General features: G+C 50.9%; 1 protein-coding gene across 2 annotated transcripts; it reads left to right on the forward strand.

Moving 5' to 3' along the window:
* Positions 1–66: 66 nt before the first annotated feature.
* LRRC3C (leucine rich repeat containing 3C) lies at positions 67–16194 on the forward strand. Of its 2 annotated transcripts, none has more exons than XM_055257965.2 (3): positions 67–274; positions 12763–12869; positions 15240–16194. In XM_055257965.2, the coding sequence occupies exons 2-3, from the start codon at positions 12844–12846 to the stop codon at positions 16039–16041; spliced, it is 828 nt and encodes a 275-aa protein (XP_055113940.2). In that variant the 5' UTR covers positions 67–274; positions 12763–12843; the 3' UTR covers positions 16042–16194. The 2 variants fall into 2 exon arrangements, with proteins under 2 accessions (XP_055113940.2, XP_063485036.1); XM_063628966.1 differs by lacking the exon at positions 67–274 and adding an exon at positions 1237–1255.
* The last annotated feature ends 5330 nt before the right edge of the window (positions 16195–21524 follow it).

Below are 21524 nucleotides of genomic sequence, written 5' to 3' on the forward strand. Positions count from 1 at the left end.
CACCACCCCGCGCCGGCACGCCCGATGCCTCCTGGGAGTTGTAGTTTCTTCCGCTGGGTCCGGGCCGGCCCGCCCGACGCCTCCTGGGAGTTGTAGTTTTTCCCGGGCTCCGTTCCCGGCCTCTTAGGGGACGCACGGTAGGAAGTTGCACCGTGACGTGATGGTCACATCGGATGATAGAATTTGGGGGCGTAACAATTCCAACTTTTGCTTCTGTGCCCTTCAAGTGTATTTTATCCGTGCCCCAGTTTTGCAAATGAGGAGACTTGGACTTGTAAGTAACTTGCTGTAGGTCTTTGCTGGGTCCTAGACTGGATCGAAACCCAGATATTCTGACCCCAAGTGCAGGGTTTTTCCACTGCACCTGGCTGCCTCCGCCCTGGCCCCAGATTGGCTCCTCCAGAAACAGACTAGCCCGGCCCTTTGCCTGCTGGGCCGTCCTGGGAGAGCGCTTTTCACAACGTTGGCTGGGATGAGGGTCTGGAGGGCCCAGAACGGAGCCTGCCTTCTCCTCAGTCACGCTTGGCCCAGGCTGCCCCGGACCGGGCCACATCCTTGGCCGCCCCGCACCTGACGTGAGAAGAGGCTACGTATCATAGATTCCTTGATCAGTAGTAAGGAGCCTGAGTTTCTGTCTCAGGTCAGCTTATGTGGCTTTGAATGAGAGGCTGTGGTCTGCAGTTTTCACATCTGCATCGTCTAAAGGCAAGGGCACAGACTTTACTGCCTGGTAGACATGGGGTAGGCCCTCCTTTATTGGCAGTGTGACCCTGGGCAAATTGTCTTAATCTCCAATTCCACACCTGTGAAACCCCACCTCCGAGGTTGTGGGAACCCAAAAGAATGTATGTAAAGCACCTGTTGCATTGTAGGAATCTACTTAATATTACTGTAGGAGGTTGAACTAAATGGCTCTTGAGGTCTCCTCGGTCACTCCCATTCTCCATGTCACCAAGAGGTCTTGTCTGGGTAGTTTCACCTCCTTATCCAGCTTCTTTCTAAGTCCACTCTATGCAGGGCAGGGCTGGAATAGCAAGATCAGATGATGTCATGGCATGCCAACCTGACTCTGAATGGCAGTTCATGGCACCCTGAACTGAAAGTGAGGGAACAGGAAGGAAAAGGCTAGCCCAGGGAAACTGGGGAGCACTTCATTCGGACAATACCTACCCTTCCTTCCCTAGGGGGCTGCCAGGAAACAGTTGTCACACAGCTGGAGTGGGACCCCCAGAGACACTTAGTGGTCACCAGGCAGGTGGGTATTTGAACCACCCAGAGCAGAACAGGCAGCTTCTTCAATATTTCCAGGGCCAGTGGCCCCAAAAGGGCTCATCCCAAGATCGAAATAATCATCCGAGTCTGAAATAGCTCTGCCTATGTCCTATGGAAGTTTCTCCTGGTTTGTGGAGGTGCCTTTCCTTATAGTCATCTTTCTGCAGACGTAAGCAAACCCAGTGTTGTTCTTTTCACGGAAACCTCCCCAGCCTTAAGGCAAGAAAGGTGTCTCTGTTTTTTCCTAAGTGTGCCTACTTGACTCCTTTGATTTTTCTCTGGGATTCTTCATCCTCCATCAAGTTGATCGAGCCCTCTGGATCTTAGTCAGTTTCCTGACATCTCTATGAAGTTCAGTGACCCAGACTGAGTCCACGTCTCAAACAAGGTTCTGACTAATGCAGAATCTAACAGAAAGATTACTGGACATGTCATGCACTATTAATAACTCCTGTTATCAAGGATTTTTTTTTTTCACAATAGGAATGAACAGAGTTCTGACTCACTCTACGTTTGTGGTAAATTGCAGATCACTTTCTGCTTTATTTAGCCGGAGTCCCTGTCATCATCTTTCTCCTTCTCTCTTTGCCCTCATAATTACCATGTCTTCCCCAAACGTTCTTCAGCTGTGACTAGCCCTAAGCACTATTCAGAGTGAGTGACAGCTCTCTTATTTGGTGCTGGGGGACACACAAACCCTTGGACAAACAATTGTCACTGTGTGCCAAGAAGCTGAAAAATTCTTCATGCCTCAGAGCCATAATTACACTTCTGGTAGCATATTCTAAGGAAGTCATCCCATGTACAGGAAAAGCTGCAGTGTGTCAGGATGTTCATTCCAGCAATATTTATAGTAGTGAAAAACTGAAAGCAACCAAATGCCCAAGAAAAAAATTACAGTATACCCACTGGATGGAATAGTATGAAGCCATTTAGGACAGATTGTGGCAGTATGGGGAAATGTTTGCTAAGTTACATGAAAAGATAAGGACACAAAACAGCATAAGATACATTCCCCAGGGATATAGCCAGCAAAGTGTAGAATGAAGAAAATTAGGACAAACACCCAATTCCCTTAACAAATAAAATACAAAAATTAGCTGGTCGTGGTGGCAGGCGCCTGTAATTCCAGCTACTTGGGAAGCTGAGGCAGGAGAATCGCTTGAACTCAGGAGGCGGAGGTTGCAGTGAGCAGAGATCGTGCCATTGCACTCCAGCCTGGGAGACAAGAGTGAGACTTCACCCCAAAAAAAAAGTCTTCCTTGGCCGGGCACGGTGGATCACACCAGTAATCCCAGCACTTTGGGAGGTGAGGCAGGCAGATCACAAGGTCGGGAGTTTGAGACCAGCCTGGCCAGCATGGTGAAATCCCATCTCTACTAAAAATACAAAAAAATTAGCCAGGCATGGTGGCGCATGCCTGTAATCCCAGCTACTCGGGAGGCTGAGGCAGGAGAATTGCTTGAACCTGGGAGGCAGAGGTTACAGTGAGCCAAGATCATACCACTGCACTCCACCCTGGGCGACAGAGTGAGACTTCGTCTCAAAAAAAAAAAAAAGTCCTCCTTTCAGACATACATACTAAATATCTGTGGATGAAATGATACAGTGATTGCATCTGCTTCAAAATAATCTGGACTGGGAACCATAGGGAAATAATAAGATGGGCCATGAGGTGATAATTATGGAAGCTGTGTGATGAGGACATGAAGTTCCTTATATTATTTTCTATACTTTTTTTTTTTTTTTTGAGACAGAGTCTCACTCTGTCGCCCAGGCTGGAGCACAGTGGTGCAGTCTCGGCTCACTGCAACCTCCGCTTCCCTGGTTCAAGAGGTTTTCCTGCCTCAGCCTCCCGAGTAGCTGGGATTACAGGTGCACGCCACCACATCCAGGTAATTTTTGTATTTTTGGTTGAGACGAGTTTTCACCATGTTGGCCAGGCTGGTTTTGAACTCCTGACCACAAGTGATCTGCCCACCTTGGCCTCCCAAAGTGCTGGGATTACAGGCATGAGCCACCATGCCGGGGCTATTTTCTCTACTTTTTTAATGTTTAAAACTGTTCATAATAAAAAGTCTAAACCTGCATATACATTAATGATTAAGATAAGCCAAAACAGAGCAGCACTGGTAACATCTTCTGGCACCAGACTGCCAGGGTTCAACTCACAGCTCCTCTAGTTACCAGCTGTGTAACCTTAAGCAAGTTACTGAACCTCTCTGTGCTTCAGTTACCTCGTTGCTAAAAGAATTGGCAAGTGACACTGGTGTTCAGAAAAAATAAAGTAAATGAAGATGGCGATGATCATGATAATACCCACCTCATGTTGTGGATATTGAATGGGTCAGTAAATGTGAAATGAAACACTTGAAACAATTCCTGGCACATAATTAAGTGCTCAGTATGTGTTGCCTTTTATTAATTAATTCCACATTTGAATGATAGTTGAGCATCTACTTTACTGGATTATGGAAATTCAACAAAATAAAAACAGACCTTGGGCCGGGCACTGTGGCTCAAGCCTGTAATCCCAGCATTTTGGGAAGCTGAGGCGGGAGGATTGCTTGAGGCCAGGAGTTCAAGATCAGCCTGGCAAGGTAATGAGAACCCCCCCTCCTCAACCACCATCTCTATAAAAAATAAAAATAAATTAGCCGGGCATGGTGGCGTGTTCCTGTAGTCCCAGCTATTCAGGAGGCTAAGGCGGGAGGATCGCTTGAGCCCAAGGAGTTCGAGGCTGCAGTGAGTTATGATCTCATGTTTCACTCCAGCCTGGGCGATAAAGCAAGCCCTGTCTCTTAAAACAACAACAGCTGGGCGCGGTGGCTAACGCCTGTAATCCCAGCACTTTGGGAGGCCGAGGCAGGTGGATCATCTGAGGTCAGGAGTTCGAGACCAGCCTGGCCAACATGGTGAAACCCCATCTCTACTAAAAATGCAAAAATTAGCCAGGCATGGTGGTGCGCCCCTGTAATCTCAGTTACTAGGAAGACTGAGGTGGGAGAATTGCTTGAACCCGGGAGGCGGAGGCTGCAGTGAGCAGAGATGGCGCCATTGCACTCCAGCCTGGGCAACAAGAGCAGAACTCTGTCTCAAAAAAGGAAGAAAGAAAGAAAGAAAAACAACAACAAAAAAACCTTGAATCAGGATGAAGGGATTTGGGGTGATCTTTTTCATTCTCTAGTTTCAAACTTTACGTAATGTGATATTACTTTTAAATTTTTTATGAAAATTGTTTCAAAACAAAATGAGTCTGTCACAGGCTCTTCCTGCCCTCTGGGAGTTCCTTAGGCTGCTAAGGTAGACACATTCCCCAGCCTCCGTGTGCTTTCATCTGGTGATCTAGGAGTGGTGATGGGGCCTCTGCTTGTGAGAGATACACTGTCTTGTGAGGTGAGATAGGATGATAAACAAGGAACATGTTCCTGGGATGCTGCTGGCCATGTTCAGAAGCTGGGAGAAAGGATGTCAAGAAACAGAGCCTCCGGCTGGGTGCGGTGGCTCACGCCTGTAATCCCAGCACTTTGGGAGGCCGAGGCGGGCAGACCACGAGGTCAGGAGATCGAGACCATCTTGGCTAACACGGTGAAACCCCGTCTCTACTAAAAATACAAAAAAAATTAGCCAGGCGTGGTGGCGGGCGCCTTGTAGTCCCAGCTACTCGGGAAGCTGAGGCAGGAGAATGGCGTGAACCTGAGAGGTGGAACTTGGAGTGAGCCGAGATCGCGCCGCTGCACTCCAGCCTGGGCAACAGAGCGAGACTCTGTCTCAAAAACAAAACAAAAAAAAAAGAAAAAGAAAAAGAAAAAAGAAACAGATCCCCTTCCCCTGGGGGAAAGAATGCCACCTCTGCACTCCTACTCCTCCCCTCCTCCCCCACCTTCTTCCTGAAGGGAGGGTGGTGAGGTCATGTCCAGAGCAAGTGCAAGAAAGGAAAGAACTGCTGCCATGCTTGGAGGTACATTGACAGTTGTGTTTTTACTTTTGTTTGGGTGGGGGATACCCCAGGCACGTGGTGGGAAGAAGGAGCAGGAGGGGAAGGCAGATGTTAAGCAGACAAAGGAACAGCGAATGACCCTTCTGAGAACTACTGAGCCAGTCAGAAGCCAGGAGTGGGTGCGGGACTGATAGCATCGCCAGCTGGACTCTGTTCTGCCTCCCTCGCCAGTCCTGTAGTTGGCTATTTTGGGCTGTGGAGAGAAAGGGCTGAACCGGTCAGGGCCACTGGGCCCCCATCCCCCAGCCAGTGCCTGGGAACAAGAACCTCCCTGGGGAACCAAGTGCAGGGAGGTAACTTAGGAACCCTTCAACCTGCATATTCTTTGATATGGACAATTGACACTCTCTCATGAACAAAAGCAGTTAGAAAACTGAAAATATTTCAGATCAAAAGGACAATGGATATAAAAACAGTAGGTTCAAGACAAGACCCCCTAGCTCCCTACCAACTGAATTCCTACTCCTAGCCTCACCTGTCTAGAAATCTGGGTGGCCACTGTTCCCAGATCACCTTCTTCTGCCTAAGGCCAGCTCCTCCTTCAGTAACAATCACAGCAAACATTATTGTTTGCTATGTTCCAGGCACTGGGCAAAGGGCTTTATTTGTCTGTTACAGAACCACCTCCGCCTGGGCTACTAGACTTGCTCCCTGTCTCACATTTGCATTTCCTGAACAGAGTGAATTCTCAATAAATGTTAACTGAACTATGTAATGGAACTGTTACCAGAAAGGGGTCCCGATCTAGACCCCAAGAGAGGGTTCTTGGATCTCACGCAAGAAAGAGTTCAGGCTGAGTCCACAGTGCAAAGTAAAAGCAAGTTTATTAAGAAAGTAAAGGAATAAAATAATGGCTACTCAATAGACAGAGCAGCCCCGAGGGCTGCTGGTTGCCCATTTCTATGGTTATTTCTTGATGATGTGCTAAACAAGAGGTGGGTTATTCATGATCCCCTTTTTAGACCACTTAAGGTAACTTCCTGACGTTGCCATGGCATTCGTAAACTGTCATGGCGCTGCTGAAAGTGTAGCAGTGAGGACCACCAGAGGTCACTCTCATTGCCATTTTGGTTTTGATGGGTTTTGGCCAACTCCTTTATTGCAACCTGGTTTATCAGCAAGGTCTTTATGACCTGTATTTTATGCTGACCTCCTATCTCATCCTGTGACTTAGAATGCCTTCACCGTAGGCTTCAGCCTCATTTTACCCAGCTTCTATTTAAGACGCAGTTGCTCTGGTTCACACGCCTCTGACAGAACTGCACGTCCCAGACCACAGCCACACAGCTCTCCCTTGTTCTTGCCTCAGCCTCGTACCCTTTTCCATCTGATGGACTCCTATACACGCCTCAGGGCCTACCTCACCTGTCACCTTCTCGGTGCAGCCTTCCCCAGTGTCCAAGCAGAGTCCACTGCTTCATCCTCCAGGCTCCTGTGACCCTGGCAGATTCCTCAGCCCAAGCCCACCCTTAGGTGATCAGATGGCTACATTTGTGCACACACCAGTCTTCCCTCATTGGTTGGGGGACATTTAGTTCTCAGCCAGGCACGGTGGCTCTACGCAAAAATACAAAAGTTAGCTGGGTGTGGTGGTGTGCGCCTGTAGTCCCAGCTACGTGGGAGGGTGAGGTGGGAAGACGGCTTGAACCCAGGAGGCTGAGGCTGCAAGTAAGCTGTGATCATGCCACTGTGGTCCAGCCTGGATGACAGAACGAGACCTATCTCAAACAAAAGAAAAAAACAACAATTCTGAATCCCCAATGCCTAAGAGGGCCTGATACACAGTACATGCTCAGATATGTGTTAAGTAAATGAGAGAGTACCTCCAAGCATGGCAGCATGAAGTGTATATATACACCCCTTGCTCTGTTCCACAGGGAACAACAATAGCAGAGGCCTTTGTTGTCCTCTCCCCGAAACTGCCCAGTAACCCGGCATTAGATGGGTCCCTGGCTGAGCTGATAGATAAAGAATGTAGCCTTTCCTTATCTATCTTCGCTATCTATCTATCTATCTACCTACCTACCTGTCTGTCTATCTTTTTCCTTTCAGTTATCCCCCCATCCAGGCTGGACCTGGAGGTCTCCAACATCAGGGAGGGAAGGGGATGGAGGCCTGCTGAACTTCTTTCCCCTGTGGTCACATGTTGGGAATATAGAGTTACCACCCTTGGAGGGAGGAGCTGTGACTCAGGATGCCGAGGGTGGGAGGCTAAGAGGCTCACTTTCCTGAGCCCTGAACTTGGGAGCCAGGGCCCTGCCATGCCTCAGTCTCTTCCCTGCCTGCCATTCTAGACACATGGAGCATCAGGCTAGAAGGGATCTCAGAGACTGTGAGGGTCCAGAAAACAGAAAGGATGTGCCCCGTGGCATAAACATCTGCTGGTCTTGGGCCTAGCCCGAGAATTTTCCCAGGCACTTCACAGGCCAAGACAGAGCGTGGGACTCCCCAGTGAGTCTTTATCATCTCACACCTAGACCTTTGCCATGACTGGTTTTCCTGCCACCAATACATCCCCGACACAACCAACAGAGTGATCCAAATATCAAATCTAATTTTAAAACCTTTCAATCCGACCAGATGCCGTGGCTCATGCTTGTAATCCCAACACTTTGGGAAGCCGAGGTGGGTGGATCACTTGAACCCAGGAGTTTGAAACCAGCCTGCTCAATATGACCAAACCTCATCTCTACACAAAAATACAAAAAAAAAAAAAAACAAAAACATTATCTGGGCATGGTGGCATGCACCTCTGGTTCTAATCCCTTGGGAGGCTGAGGTGGAAGGATTTCCTGAGCCTGGGGAGGTTGAGGTTACAGTGAGCTGTGATGCCACCACTGCACTCCAGGCTGGGAGACAGAGTGGGACCCTGTCTCAAAAAAAATAAAAATAAAAATTTGGCTGGGCGCAGTGGTTCACGCCTGTAATCCCAGCATTTTGGGAGGCCGAGGTCGGAGGATCACTTGCGGTCAGGAGTTCAAGACTAGCCTGGCCAACATGGTAAAACCTCGTCTCTATTAAAAAAAAAATAATAGCCGAGGCCTTTAATAAAAAAAAAATTGGCCGGGCATGGTGGTGCACGCCTGTAATCCCAGCTACTCGGGAGGCTGAGGTAGGAGAATCGCTTGAACCCAGGAGGCAGAGATTGCAGTGAGCCGAGATCAAGCCACTGCACTCCAGCCTGGGTGACAGAGTGAGACTCTGTCTAAAAAAAAAAATAGGCCGGGCACAGTGGCTCAAGCCTGTAATCCCAGCACTTTGGGAGGCCAAGGCAGGCAGATCACCTGAGGTCAGAAGTTCAAGCCCAGCCTGGTCAACATGGTGAAACCCCGTCTCTACTGAAAATACAAAAATTAGCCGGGCGTGGTGGTGGGTGCCTGTAATCCCAGCTACTCTGGCAGCTGAGGCAGGAGAATCCCTTGAACCTGGGAGGCAGAGGTTTCAGTGAGCTGAGATCATGCCATTGCACTCCAGCCTGGGCAACAAGAGTGAAACTCCGTCTCAAAAAAATAAATAAGTAAAATAATAAAAACTAAAAGCCTTTTTAATCCATAAGCCACGGAATCAAGTCCCAATGCATGCATGGTGTACAAGCCACAAGGATCTGCTCCCTTTTTACTTCTTTATCCCCGGCCTTTGCCACCACCCCCTCCATCCACGCAGTGATCTGGAAGCCAAGCCATTTCATGCCCCCTTGCTCTTGCACACTCTGCTTCTCCACCTGATTAACCCAGCCTTGAAAGCCCAGTTAACATGTCACTCCTTGGTGAAGCCTTCCTTGATTATACCCTGGAAAAGCTAGTGTACCAGTTAAGGATGCTCTCAGCGGAAATCAACAGACAACCCAAATAATGATTCTTACCCTGGGTTGCCATTAGAATCACCTGAGGAGCTTTTGAAACTTCCCATCACCTGGCCAGGCATGGTGGCTCACGCCTGTGATCCCAGCACTTTGGGAGGCTGAGGCAGGTGGATCACCTGAGATCAGGAGTTCGAGACTGGCCTGGCCAACATGGAGAAAACCCGTCTCTACTAAAAATACAAAAATTAGCTGGGCATAGTGGCGTGTGCCTGTAATCCCAGCTACTTGGGAGGCTGAGGCAGGAGAATCTCTTGAACCCAGGAGGCAGAGGCTACTGTGAGCTGAGATGGTGCCACTGCACTCCAGCCTGGGCGACAGAGTGAGACTCTGTCTCAACAAGAAAAAAAAATCTCCATCACCAAACACATGCCCGATGGGTGTACCCAGGCATCAGGAGTTTTCAAAACTGCCTATATACCAGTGTGCAGCCAAGTTGAGAAGCACTGAAATTAGGGGGTTCTCTTTCTCACATATTGAGTCTAGAGGTGGCTGCTGCTGGTGTTGGTTGAGTAGCTCAGTGATTTCCAGGCCAACATCTCAGTAATACTCAACCTTCCCTTTATGCTTTGTTGTCTCATGGCCACGAGATGGCCTGAGTTGACCCTTTCATGTCCAAAGTAGGGTCCAGGCATGGTGGCTCATGCCTGTAATCCCCAGCACTTTTGGGGGCCGCCGAGGCAGGAGCCCTAGGAGTTTGAGACCAGCCTGCGCAACAAAGTGAGACCCTCATCTCTATAAAAAAAAAAAAACTGGCTGGTTGTGGTGGCACATGTCTGTGGTCCCAGCTACATAGGAGGCTGAGGCAGGAGGACTGCTTGAGTTTGGTAGGGGGTCAAGGCTGCAGTGAGCTGTGTTTGCACTCCAGCCCAGGCAACACAGTAAGACCCTCTCTCAAAAAAAAAAAAAAAGGCTGGTGCAGTGGCTCACACCTGTAATCCCAGCACTTTGGGAGGCCAAGGAAGGTGGATCACCTGAGGTCAGGAGTTCAAGACCAGCCTGGCCAACATGGCGAAACCTCATCTCTACTAAAAATACAAAAATTACCTGGGTGTGGTGATGCAGGCCTGTAATGCCAGCTACTCAGGAGGCTGAGGCAGGAGAATCGCTTGAATCCAGGAAGTGAAGTTTGTCGTGAACCGAGATCACGCTATTGCACTCCAGCCTGGGAGACAGAGACTCCATCTCAAAAAAAAAAAAAAAAAAAACAAAGTAGGGAGAAGAGCAGAGCCCAGCCCTATCCTCTCTTACCAGCAAATCAAAGACTGTCCCACAAACCTATTCTGCAGACTTCTGCTTAGATGTCATTGACCAGAATTGGGCCACCCTCAGCTGCAAAGGAGATTGGAGAAGTAGACAACAGGATTTCTGATGGGCTGAGAAGATCAATCAGGTTGAATCGTCAAGGACTGAGTGCATTGCCACTCCCAAAGCCATGTGTGTTATCTGGTAGGAGGGAAGGGATGGTTCTGCCATGTTATTAATACTTATTCTCTCTCTGTGCTTCACAGCTCCTTGTACAAACATCAATTAATGCAGGCATCACATCAAAGCACTGTGGAGACATGTCTGTGTCTCCCTCCAGACCAACAATTCTCAACTCAGGCTGCTCATTAGACATATCTGGGGAGCTTTTGAAAGAAACCAGTGCCTAGACCCCATGCACAGAGATGTTAATGTAATTGGTCCAGATGAAGCCCCAGCACAACTAATTTGTAAAAGCTCCCCAAGTGATTTGAATGTGCAGGGTGTTTTGAGAACCCTGCCATAGACCCAGCACCTTAAGAACCCTGTCTATGTCCCCTTCAACTAGCACACAAGGCTCACAGGAAATCATCACTGAATGAATAAATAAATGGATGGCAGAGAATTTCTGCTCCAACTCTGCAGTCCCTAGTGGGCAGTGTGCACTGTCCTAAGTGTGGTTCCTCCCTCCCCTCAGATCTCCCTCCTTCACTGAGTTTGTACTCAGACTCCCTTAATTAACCACATCTGCAGCTCCAACTGGGCTCCTGCTTCTCCCACAGCTGCTGTGCTGGACACCCTAGTTCCACTCTTTTCCTGGAAGCTGCCCTAGTCTTAGAAGGAAATAACCCTCCATCAACAGCCAGGCTCAACTCTTGTGCCTCAGTTAAAGCCCCTGCCCAGTGTGAGAGAGGAACAGGGGGAAAGGGAGGATTGCTCAGCTTTCTGTCCCACATTCAGCTACAGTCCCGAAATGGACACCAAGTAGCCAGCAGCAGAGTGTCCGGCCCTCAGAGAAAAGGTTTGCTTGTTGCTTCTCCTGCCTAAGTGTAGAAAGTTATCTGATTCCTTAGACAAACGTGAGTCTGCAAAATTCCCCTGTTGACAACACAGGAGTAAGTCCGTGGTGAGTACATCCTCAGAGATGATATCATCTGGTATCCTACCATCTGGTCTGGTCCCCATCATGCTTCTGAAACTGCTTGTTCAAAGGTAACCTACAGGGCCAGCCTCACAGGCATGCGGCCGACAAGGTCCCACAAGACCTCATGCCCTGTGCTCAGAAGCGCTCTGCACTTGGTTTTACACTCTGCTGCTGTCGTCATCTTGAAATTCTTTTTTATTTTTATTTTTTAGAGACAGAGTTGCACTCTGTCACCCAGGCTAGAGTGCAGTGGTGCAATCACAGCTCACTGCAGCCTCCACTTCCAAGGCTCAAGCCATCCTCCTACCTCAGCCTCCCGAGTAGCTAGGACTAAAATATGCACCACCATGGTCTGCGAATTTATTTTTTCTTTTTGTAGAAAGTGCGTTTGGACAATTTTTTTTTTTTTTTTTTTTTTTTTTGTAGAGACGAGGTTTCACTATGTTGCACAGGCCAGTCTCAAACTCATGAGGCTCCTTGGTCCTCGGCCTCCAAAAGTGCTGAGATTATAGGCATGAGTCACTGCACCCAGCCTTGAAATTCTTTTTTTTGAGACAGGGTCTTGATGTGTCACCTAGGCTGGAGTGAAGTGGCACGACCTTGACTCAATGAAACCTCTGCCTCCTGGGTTCAAGTGATTCTCGTGCCTCAGCCTCCTAAAGAGCTGGGATTATAGGTGTGCGCCACCTCAGCCCAGTTAATTTTTTGTATTTTTAGTAGAGATGGTGTTTTGCCATATTGGCCAGGCTGGTCTCGAACTCCTGGCCTCAAGTGATCCACCCACCTCGGCCTCCCAAAGAGCTAGGATTACTGGCGTGAGCTACCATACCTGGCAAGGCCTTGAAATTCTTAAGTTTTCGCCTGGGTGTGGTGGCTCACGTCTGTAATCCCAGCACTTTGGGAGGCCGAGATGGGTGGATCACTTGAGGTCGGGAGTTCGAGACCAGCCTGACCAATATGGTGAAACCCTGTCTCTACTAAAAATACAAAAATTAGCCGGGTGTGGTCAGCAGGGACCTGTAGTCTCAGCTACTCCGGAGACTGAGGCAGGAGAGTCGTTTTAACCTGGGAGGCAGAGGTTGCAGTGAGCTGAGGTTACAGCACTGTACTCCAGTACTCCAGCCTGGGCCACAGAGTGAGACTCTATCTTAAAAAAAAAAAAAAAAAGAAGAAGAAATTCTTAACAGGTTTTTGAAACAAGGGACACCCCACACACACACCCCATTTTTATTTTGCACTCAGCTCTACAATTCCGTGTGCAGTCCTGATCACCCATAGTCTTGCAAAATCCAGCAAGAAAAATCCTTCTCAGAAAGGTCTCCAATGCGTATGACCTCATCTTCCTTCGTGTAAGTATATCCTCCCGTCTTTGTGACACCCCACTCTCCCGTACTCTTCCACCTCTCTGACCTGGCAGGAGGGCTTCCAGGTTCCATACAATACAATACCGTAGGTACCATCAGGCTCAACATGCAAGGATGTAGGGTATTGGTAAGCATGGCACAGAGGTAAGAGCTGCTAGCAGGCAATGGAAAGTGGTTGGACAAGGAGTCAGAAAACTGGGCTCTGGTCTTTGGCCACTGACTCATTGTGTAACTCGGGTCACATTCTGGGCCTCAGTTTACCAGTCTGCAAACTAAGGAGGGTTCAACTGGCTGGTCCCTTCCTTTGAGCTCTATCAATCATTGAGGCTCTGAATCCCAGCACCAAACTGGAGATAGTGTGGGTAGGATGGTGCCACAGGAGGCACCATGTGGTTGGACTTGAGGGCCAAGGGAGTTGCAGGGGATAAGCCACCGTGGGCTAAGGAATGAGATGGGTCATCCACATGGATCACATCTATGACCCCTTGTCACCCCTGCCCCTGCACAGCATACGAGAGAAGGTGGGTGGGAAAAGCTTGGCGTGGGTAATGAAATCATGGAGGAAGACCATGATGTGTTCTGAAAGTCAGTAATCCTAACAACTAGCCTTTGCACAGCACTTCACAAAGTACCTTCACATCCACTCCACCCTGGTGGGTCCTCCCAACCCTGCAGCAGTGTCAGGTGACATGCCCAGGTCACACATTAATCTCATCTTCTGCCTTGAAATCCTTCCTTCCCACTACCCAGTGAACATGAGGAGAGGGTGGTATCACGGAGTGGCGTGGCCTGCAAATGATGCCTAGGGTAGGGACGCCCTGGGGGAACCAGTCATCTAAGCCCTCTTTGGTGCCCAGGCCTGAGGGAGAGTTCAAAGTGCCAACCTGAGAGTCCAGGGTTCCAGCAAACTGAGAGAACCTGAGTCAGTTCTCATCCAGATCATAAAATCAGCAGGGAAACTCAGGGACGACCACATCAGGCTTCAGGTGCCTTAAGGAACTCCTTTCAACTCCTACAGAGGCAATCAATCCACCACGCAGAGAACAAAGTAAAGTTGAACCACAGCATCCCTGGCAGGCAAGAGGGCTGGGCACTGTGAGGAGCCAGGAGATGAAGAACCCCGGACAGACATGTTCTCCAAGGAAAGGCTAGGGGAAGTTTGCTCACCGTGGAAGAAGGGGCCACTGAGCGCGGAAGAAGGTGCCACGGCGTGAAAGAAGGGCAGAAAGGAGTAGGGGGAGGAATGGAGTTGGGGGAATACAGATTGCTGGAGACAGTGGATGTGAGATGGGGCCCACCCAGTTCTGCCTGCCAGGCCTGCCAAGCAGGGATCCTTCTGCCCAGCCAGGCTCTGGGTAAGGAAGAGGGGTTCTGGGAAGCAGAGTTTCAGCCTTGGGGAGCGATGGAAGCTGGCAGCATCAAGGCCTTGTGAGGGGAGCCTGGTGCAGGGAATGGAATTGGGTCCTGGTCTCCCCACGACAGAGTTCATCAGGGTCCAGGATCTGCCCTCTCTTGTCATTGCCTGGCCACACCATGGCTCAGGTATCCGACACCTGGGCCCGGAGTCACATGCCAGGAAACCCAACACTCTTGGGTCCCAGCTCCCAACTTCCAGCAGCTACAAGCAAACAGGGCTTCTGGAAGAGGAAGCGGGTCTCCAGAGCCCAGCAGCAGGGAGCCTACGTCCAGGGAGAGGGCACCTGCACTGGAGAAGGCTCTGCCACCAACAGGGGTGAGAGGAATGGAGGAGGACGAGGAGGAGGGAGGAAGTGCAGGGCAGAGAGAACAGAGCTGGGGCAGGCAGAGGGGTGGATGCTCCCGGAAAAGGGGTAGATAGGCATAGAAGGTGGGGCCAGAGGTCCATTTTACCTAGTCACCTGGCCTGGCTGGATGCCCTGACACCCTATCACTCATCCGTCCCCCTTGTCTCCATCATGCGAGTGCCAACCAGACCCTCTGGTGCCTACCTAGCCCACTTGGCAGCCACCCAGGTAGGTAGGGGAAGAAGACTTTATTCCAGTAGAGAAATCAACACAGGGACAGAGGCAGAAACTTAGAAACCCCCAGACCCAGAATGACCAACAAGGCCTCATGGATTAACCTTCTAGAATCAACAGACCCTAAAAGAGTTTCAAGTGCAAGAGACCCTTTACCCAAAAGACCCTACTGAGGAGTCTTAAATCAAGAGAGACCCCAATAAGGAGTGAAAAGGTCACCCAGGCTGGAGAGAAGCCCCCAGAGAAGAGGCCCCAGCCCAAAAAGACCCCCCAGAGGGACCTCAGGAGGAGAAAGCTGACAGTGGGGCATGCGATTCTCTTGACTCACTCTTCCTTTATGTGGCCTTTTCTTCCCCAGCTCCTACTCCACTCCAGGACTATGCCAATTTATGGCCATGCTCCCAACAGCAGGTCACCTCCTGTCCCTCCTGCTGGTGATAGGCACAGGGGGTACTATGCCCAGCCCCCGGGTGCCTCCCCGGGGCTGTTATGTGGCAAAGGAAGCAGGTGAACAGACGTTCCGCTGCAGCCAGGCAGGCCTGAGTGCTGTGCCCTCCGGCATCCCCAATGACACCCGCAAGCTCTACCTGGATGCCAACCAGCTGGCATCAGTGCCTGCTGGTGCCTTCCAGCACCTGCCTGTCCTGGAGGAGTTGGATCTGTCCCATAATGCCCTTGCCCACCTCTCAGGGGCAGCTTTCCAGGGCCTGGAGGGCACGTTGCGCCACCTCGACCTCTCTGCCAACCAGCTGGCCTCAGTGCCCGTGGAGGCCTTCGTGGGACTACAGATCCAAGTGAACCTATCCGCAAACCCATGGCACTGTGACTGCGCCCTCCAGGAAGTGCTCCGGCAGGTGAGGCTGGTGCCGGGCACTGGGACAGGCATCGTGTGTGGCTCAGGAGCCCGACCGGATCTCGTGGGGCAGGAGTTCCTGCTGCTGGCAGGGGAGGAAGAACTGTGTGGGTCGGGGTGGGGTGGGGCCCGGAGGAGCACCGATGTGGCCCTGCTGGTCACCATGGGGGGCTGGCTGACACTTGTGGTGGCTTATCTGGTGCATTATGTGTGGCAGAACCGAGATGAGACCCGGCGCTCCCCGAAGCGGGCCACAGTGCTGCCCGTGCGTTCCGAGGACTCCTCCATCCTCAGCACAGTGGTCTGATGACCCAGGATCCTCCTCCAGCCACACCCCACACGCCTGCCCCTATGCCCTCTCCTTTCCTCTGACCCCCTCTGCCTCCTGTGCAGCTTCACCCCTGCCCCCAAGCCCATCCCACCCCTTCCTCCTTTATTCCCCCTAAATACCTGTGCTGGCTCTCTCTCTCTCTCTGTGTGTCGTCTTAACCAACACCATCTTTGGTGCCTGGAGTTTTTTGGTGCCTACTCTGTGCCTGGATTGTGCTAGACTCAGAAAACCCAGAACAGAGAATGACAGCAGGTGGGGTGGGAGCAAGGGAGGAGGGGCTGTTGGGGGCAGGTTGAGGAGGGAGCCTGCACCTGGCCCAGGGCGATTTTAAAGGCTTCGCTGTAGGATGTTTGAACTGATTCTTTTTTTTTGACATGGAGTCTCACTGTGTCACCAGACTGGAGTGCAGTGGCAGGATCTCGGCTCACTGCAACCTCTGCCTCCCAGGTTCAAGCGATTCTCCTGCCTCAGCCTCCCAAGTAGCTGGGACTACAGGTGCGTGCCACCAAGCCCAGCTAATTTTTGTATTTTTTAGTAGAGTTGGGGTTTCATCATGTTGGCCAGGATGGTCTTGATCTCTTGACCTCGTGATCTGCCCGTGTTGGCCTCCCAAAGTGATAGGATTACAGGCGTGAGCCACCGCACCTGGCCTGAACTGATTCAGGTGGGTGGATCACCCAAGGCGGCATGCAACATGAACCCCTTGGGCGATGACAGGCCCACATAGCCCTTCCGCCACCAGCTTCTTCCTGCCCTACAGAGCTGAGGCCTGGAGAGGCAGAGAAAGCCAAGGGTACCCTGATGGAGCCCCCAGCTGAGGGGGAGTGAAGCTCCACCCCTTCCTGAATTGGGCTCACAAACAGAGGCTTTGAGAGCACAACCCTAAGACTGAGGTCTCCTACAGAGTGAGGGGCATCAAAGCCAGAGGCAACCCGGGGAGCTTATTCCAAAGGGAGGGACTGCCTTCCCCATTGGACTAAAGGAAGTTCAAACTGCTAGAAATGGTTTCGCCTTAGCTCTCTGAGAATCTGCCATCATCAATCTCTCTTACCTCCAAGGAACAGTCACCCCAAACCAGGAAGGCAAAGGGAAAGTAGAACAAGGCCCCCAAGCTGCCAAATGGATGCCACCACAAGCCCACTCCTTCATTCAACAAGCATCTGTTGGTCGGGCGCGGTGGCTCTAGTCTGTAATCCCAGCACTTTGGGAAACCAAGGTGGGCCCTGAGCTCAGGAGTTCGAGACCAGCCTGGCCAAGATGGTGAAACCTCGTCTCTACTAAAAATACAAAAATTAGCCGGGTGTGGTGGTGCGGGCCTGTAATCCTAGCTACTCAAGAGGCTGAGGCAGGAGGATCGCTTGAACCCAGGAGGCAGAGGTTGCAGTGAGCCAAGACCACGCCACTACACTCCAGCCTGGGTGACAGAATGAGACTCTGTCTCAAAACAAACAAACGAACACCATCTGTTGAGTTTCTATGCATGGCAGGCGCTGCAGCTACAAAGATCAGGAAGTTATGCCTGACCCTGGGGACCTGACAGGCTAGTGTATCAGTGATAACAGTCCAGGAAGACAGGGCTGTGCACAGGGGCCATGTGAACCCATAAGGAGCATTTCAATTAAACACGGACAAAGGGTCATGTACTTTGCTCACAGGAACCCTCGCTCAGAGCTCATTTATTCTTAGTTTACAAGAGTTCTAATAATTTCAGAACTGTGGCTTCCTGCTTATAACAAGTTAGAAACAGTATTTTTGAAGTAGCAAAAATTATATTACAGAGGGTCAGAATAACAGCAGTGAGAAAGTACACCCTAACGGCGGGGAGGGACATGATTAAAAGTCTAAGAACTCAAAAGGCATTGTCGTAGGGCATTTTAGTTCTCTTAAATGGCCCTGTGTGGAAAACTGACTCCCCCTGCCTCACAGGGGCCTATGGGCATTGGCAAAATGCATGAGATCAGTACATTGACTTTGGGTTGCCTGCAGAAAAGTTCAAATCTTGGAGTGTCCATTCTCAGAAGCAGGGAGCTGGTGATGCACTTGAGAAAGAATTTCCATCTTACCACGACTGAAGTAAATAAAGCAGAATAACTACTGGAAAATGCTACTTCAACCTCCACTACTTCCTTGTTCCTTCTTCCCACCGGTCGAAGATCTGCCCCTGGGGCCATGCAAAACAAACCAGCCTAAAAGCCCAGTCTTTTTATTTATTTATTTATTTATTTATTTAAATTTAGAGACAGGGTCTCACTCTTTCTCCCAGGCTGGAGTGCAGTGGTGCGATCATAGCTTTTATGTCCCACTACCACCACACATGCATATGTGTGCACACACACAAGTGCCTGCCTCGGGCCCCTGTAATGCAGTTGATCTTCCCCAATCATAATATATATTTTGGCCGGGCGCGGTGGCTCCCACCTGTAATCCCAGCACTTTGGGAGGCCGAGGCAGGTGGATCACCTGAGGTCGGGAGTTCAAGACCAGCCTGGCCAACCTGGCAAAACCCCGTCTCTACTAAAAATACAAAAATTAGCTGGGCATGGTGGCGGGCACCTGTAATCCCAGCTACTCAGAAGGCTGAGGCAGAAGAATCACTTGAACTCAGGAGGCAGAGGTTGCAGTGAGCTGAGATCATGCCGTTGCACTCCAGCCTGAGTGACAGAGTGAGAATCCGTCTCAAAAAAAAAAAAAAAAAAAATATATATATATATATATATATGTTTCTAAACTTATGACAACTGCCATCTTCCTCTTTCAGAACACCAAACAAAACTTAAGCCCCCACACGAATACTAATGCCTAAGGTCAGCCCTCAATTCTCATTCACTTTTGGGGCCAAGGCAATTTATCAGGGAACGTTTCCAGCAGAGGGTGTGTGGGAACGAGCACAGGGCACATCTGTCCTGTAGAGCTAAGAAAAGACTCAAGATCACCAAGACTGCAGTCACAGGGGTCCTGGTGAATGCCTCTGTCACTGTCGAAGGCAAATGTCAAAACTCCCTGGACATCCAAAACCTCAGCCATCATCGTGAATGATCTGGAAAACCTGAGGAAGAGGTGAGCTTGCAGGGTGGGGTAAGGAGGCAGGTTGAGGATTCCAGGCCAGATGCTAGGGGCTGGCACAGAGGAGCAGGACCCACCCAGAACCGCACGGACTGTTCAAGTTGGCAGGGATCTCTATCTTACAAAAGGGCCCAAAGAGGGGCAGCAAGTTATCCAAGGTCACATAGGGAGGGTAGGAAAGAACCAGGACTAGAATCCACAGGCCCTGTCCCTCTGGGACATACACATACTCCCCATCCAGGGGAATGAAATAAGGGAGAGATAGGGAGAGACAACCATGAGCCCAGGGTGCAGCTGAAATGGGCAGAGGGTCTACCCACTCGCAGCCTCTGACAGCCTCTGAGTCTAGCCCCACCCCTTCCACAAAGCTGAAGTAGGCAGAGCAGTCCTTCCTCCAGAAGCTTCCGGAGGATGGGGAGAATCTATACGTTGGGACCAAGACCATGGAGATGCTGAAGAAGGGGGGTAAGGCCAGAGGGGCAGCTCCATCCCCAATCTCACTGCTGTGGGGCTCAAGGTTGGGAATCTCTGAGATGCCTTCTCTGCCCCACCCCTTCCATGCACACTTGCCCATCTCCTTCCCCCACGGAGCCCCTACTCTCCTCTGCATTCTATGCCATTTCCTTTCACACTTTTATCTTTTCGAAGGACTTTTTCATCTATCATCTCACAAGAATCCCATGAGGAAGGCAAAATTGCTATTGCAATCACCATTTCGTAGAGTTTAGGAAACTGGACTTTGGAAAAGTCCAGGGACTGACCCAAGGTCAATCTGTGAGCAAAGCCCAGGTTTTGAGATTCCCATCCGGCTCTTTCCCCAGGCAGCTCCACCGCAGCCAGGGTTCTCCCACCATCTGCCAGGGTTCCCTTCTTTCATTCTCCCCTCCCTGCCCTGTGGACAGCTGTCTTTCCCAGGGCTGTCTGTTTCCACACGGGAGCATCATCATGGCCTTTCTCCCCAAGCAGTGAGTCACTGGGGAAAAGAGCTGGAGTCACAGAGTACAGTGTGAGGGAGGGGAGGGGAGGGGTGGCGGCTCCCTAAGGGACGGTTCCTACTCAGAGCCAAGCCCTCAGAGCTGAGCTGAAGTCTGGAAGTTTGGAGTCTTCCATTTCTTTTTGGGCTCTGCCCCCCAAACCAGCTGGCGACTCCACCCCCTCCAGGGTCCCTCCCAATCCCTATTCCACATCCCCTGCTGTGTGGCTCCCTAATGCCTGCACCTACCTGTCCCCTCCTGGAGGCAACACTATACATATTGGGTGCAGGGGCGGGTGGGGGTGGGAAGGGACAGAGAAGTCAGAGACAGCCAGTGCCCAGTGCCCCATTTCTTCTTTTTTTTGCAACAGAGTCTCACCCTTGTCGCCCAGACTGGAGTGCAACGGTGCGATCTCGGCTCACTGCCATCTCCGCCTCCTGGGTTCAAGCAATTCTCCTGCCTCAGCCTCCTGAGTAGCTGGGACTACAGGCGCACACCACCACACCTAGCTAATTTGTGTTTTTAGTAGAGATGGGAGAGAATCCACAGGGCCCTGTCCCTCTGGGACACACACATACACCCCTTCCAGGGGAATGAAATAAGGGAGAGATAGGGAGAGACAGTTTCACCATGTTGGCCAGGCTGGTCTCAAACTCCTGTTCTCATGTGATCCACCTGCCTCAGCCTCCCAAAGTGTTGGGATTACAGGCGTGAGCCACCACGCCTGGCCATTTCTGACCTTCACAGACATCCCCCACCCAAGAACAAGAAGCTGAAAATGCCCTCAGAAGGTCAGAGAAGCAGAGGGCTCTTCTCCCCATCCCCACCCCAAGGGTGGACAAAGCCTTAGAAGGTAAGAGGGACACAGAGACCCCTTTCCTAAGCAAAGGAAAGAAACCTGTCAAGTCAGCAGCTGAAGCCCAGAGCCCCTCCGCAAGGGAAAGACTTTGGGGTGATGGTGGGTGGGATGCAGAGGGGTCCCCTGGACATTCGCGGGACGTAGTGCTGACTGTGATGGCAGCCACGGGTTTCTTGGGCCTTTTCGGTGCATCCTCCCCGCAAGCCTCCACCACGCTGTTCCAGGTAGGCTGAGGCTAGGCCCACCCAGGGCGGCACCGTGGCGCAGGACACCTCTTCCGTTCGGGCTTTCCGTCCTCGTGATTTCGCTCTCCATCTGACAGTCATCCATGGTGACACGGTGTGTCCCTTTCCCCTTAACAGGATCCTCAATGCCCATCGGAAAACGTTGTAAGGCGTTGAGCCCCCAACGCCCCTTCGCCGCAAGACCCTGCTCTGACCATCTTTTCCTGGTGAGGAGAGTCTGCCCCGGGGGAGCAGGGCGCCATATCCCAGAAAGAAACCTCTGTGCCTGGGAGTGAGGGACTCGCTAAGTAAAGTGAGGTCGAAGAGGGTGGAGAGGGG

The sequence above is a fragment of the Symphalangus syndactylus genome, chromosome 20, assembly GCF_028878055.3.
Source record: "Symphalangus syndactylus isolate Jambi chromosome 20, NHGRI_mSymSyn1-v2.1_pri, whole genome shotgun sequence".
Lineage (NCBI taxonomy): Eukaryota > Metazoa > Chordata > Mammalia > Primates > Hylobatidae > Symphalangus > Symphalangus syndactylus.

Bases quoted from the DNA above. Each gene is read 5' to 3' on its own strand.
- LRRC3C (XM_055257965.2), top strand. From the start codon at position 12,844: ATGCGTATGACCTCATCTTCCTTCGT. The intron at 12,870-15,239 runs GTAAGTATATCC...TTTCTTCCCCAG, and splicing joins ATGACCTCATCTTCCTTCGT to CTCCTACTCCACTCCAGGAC.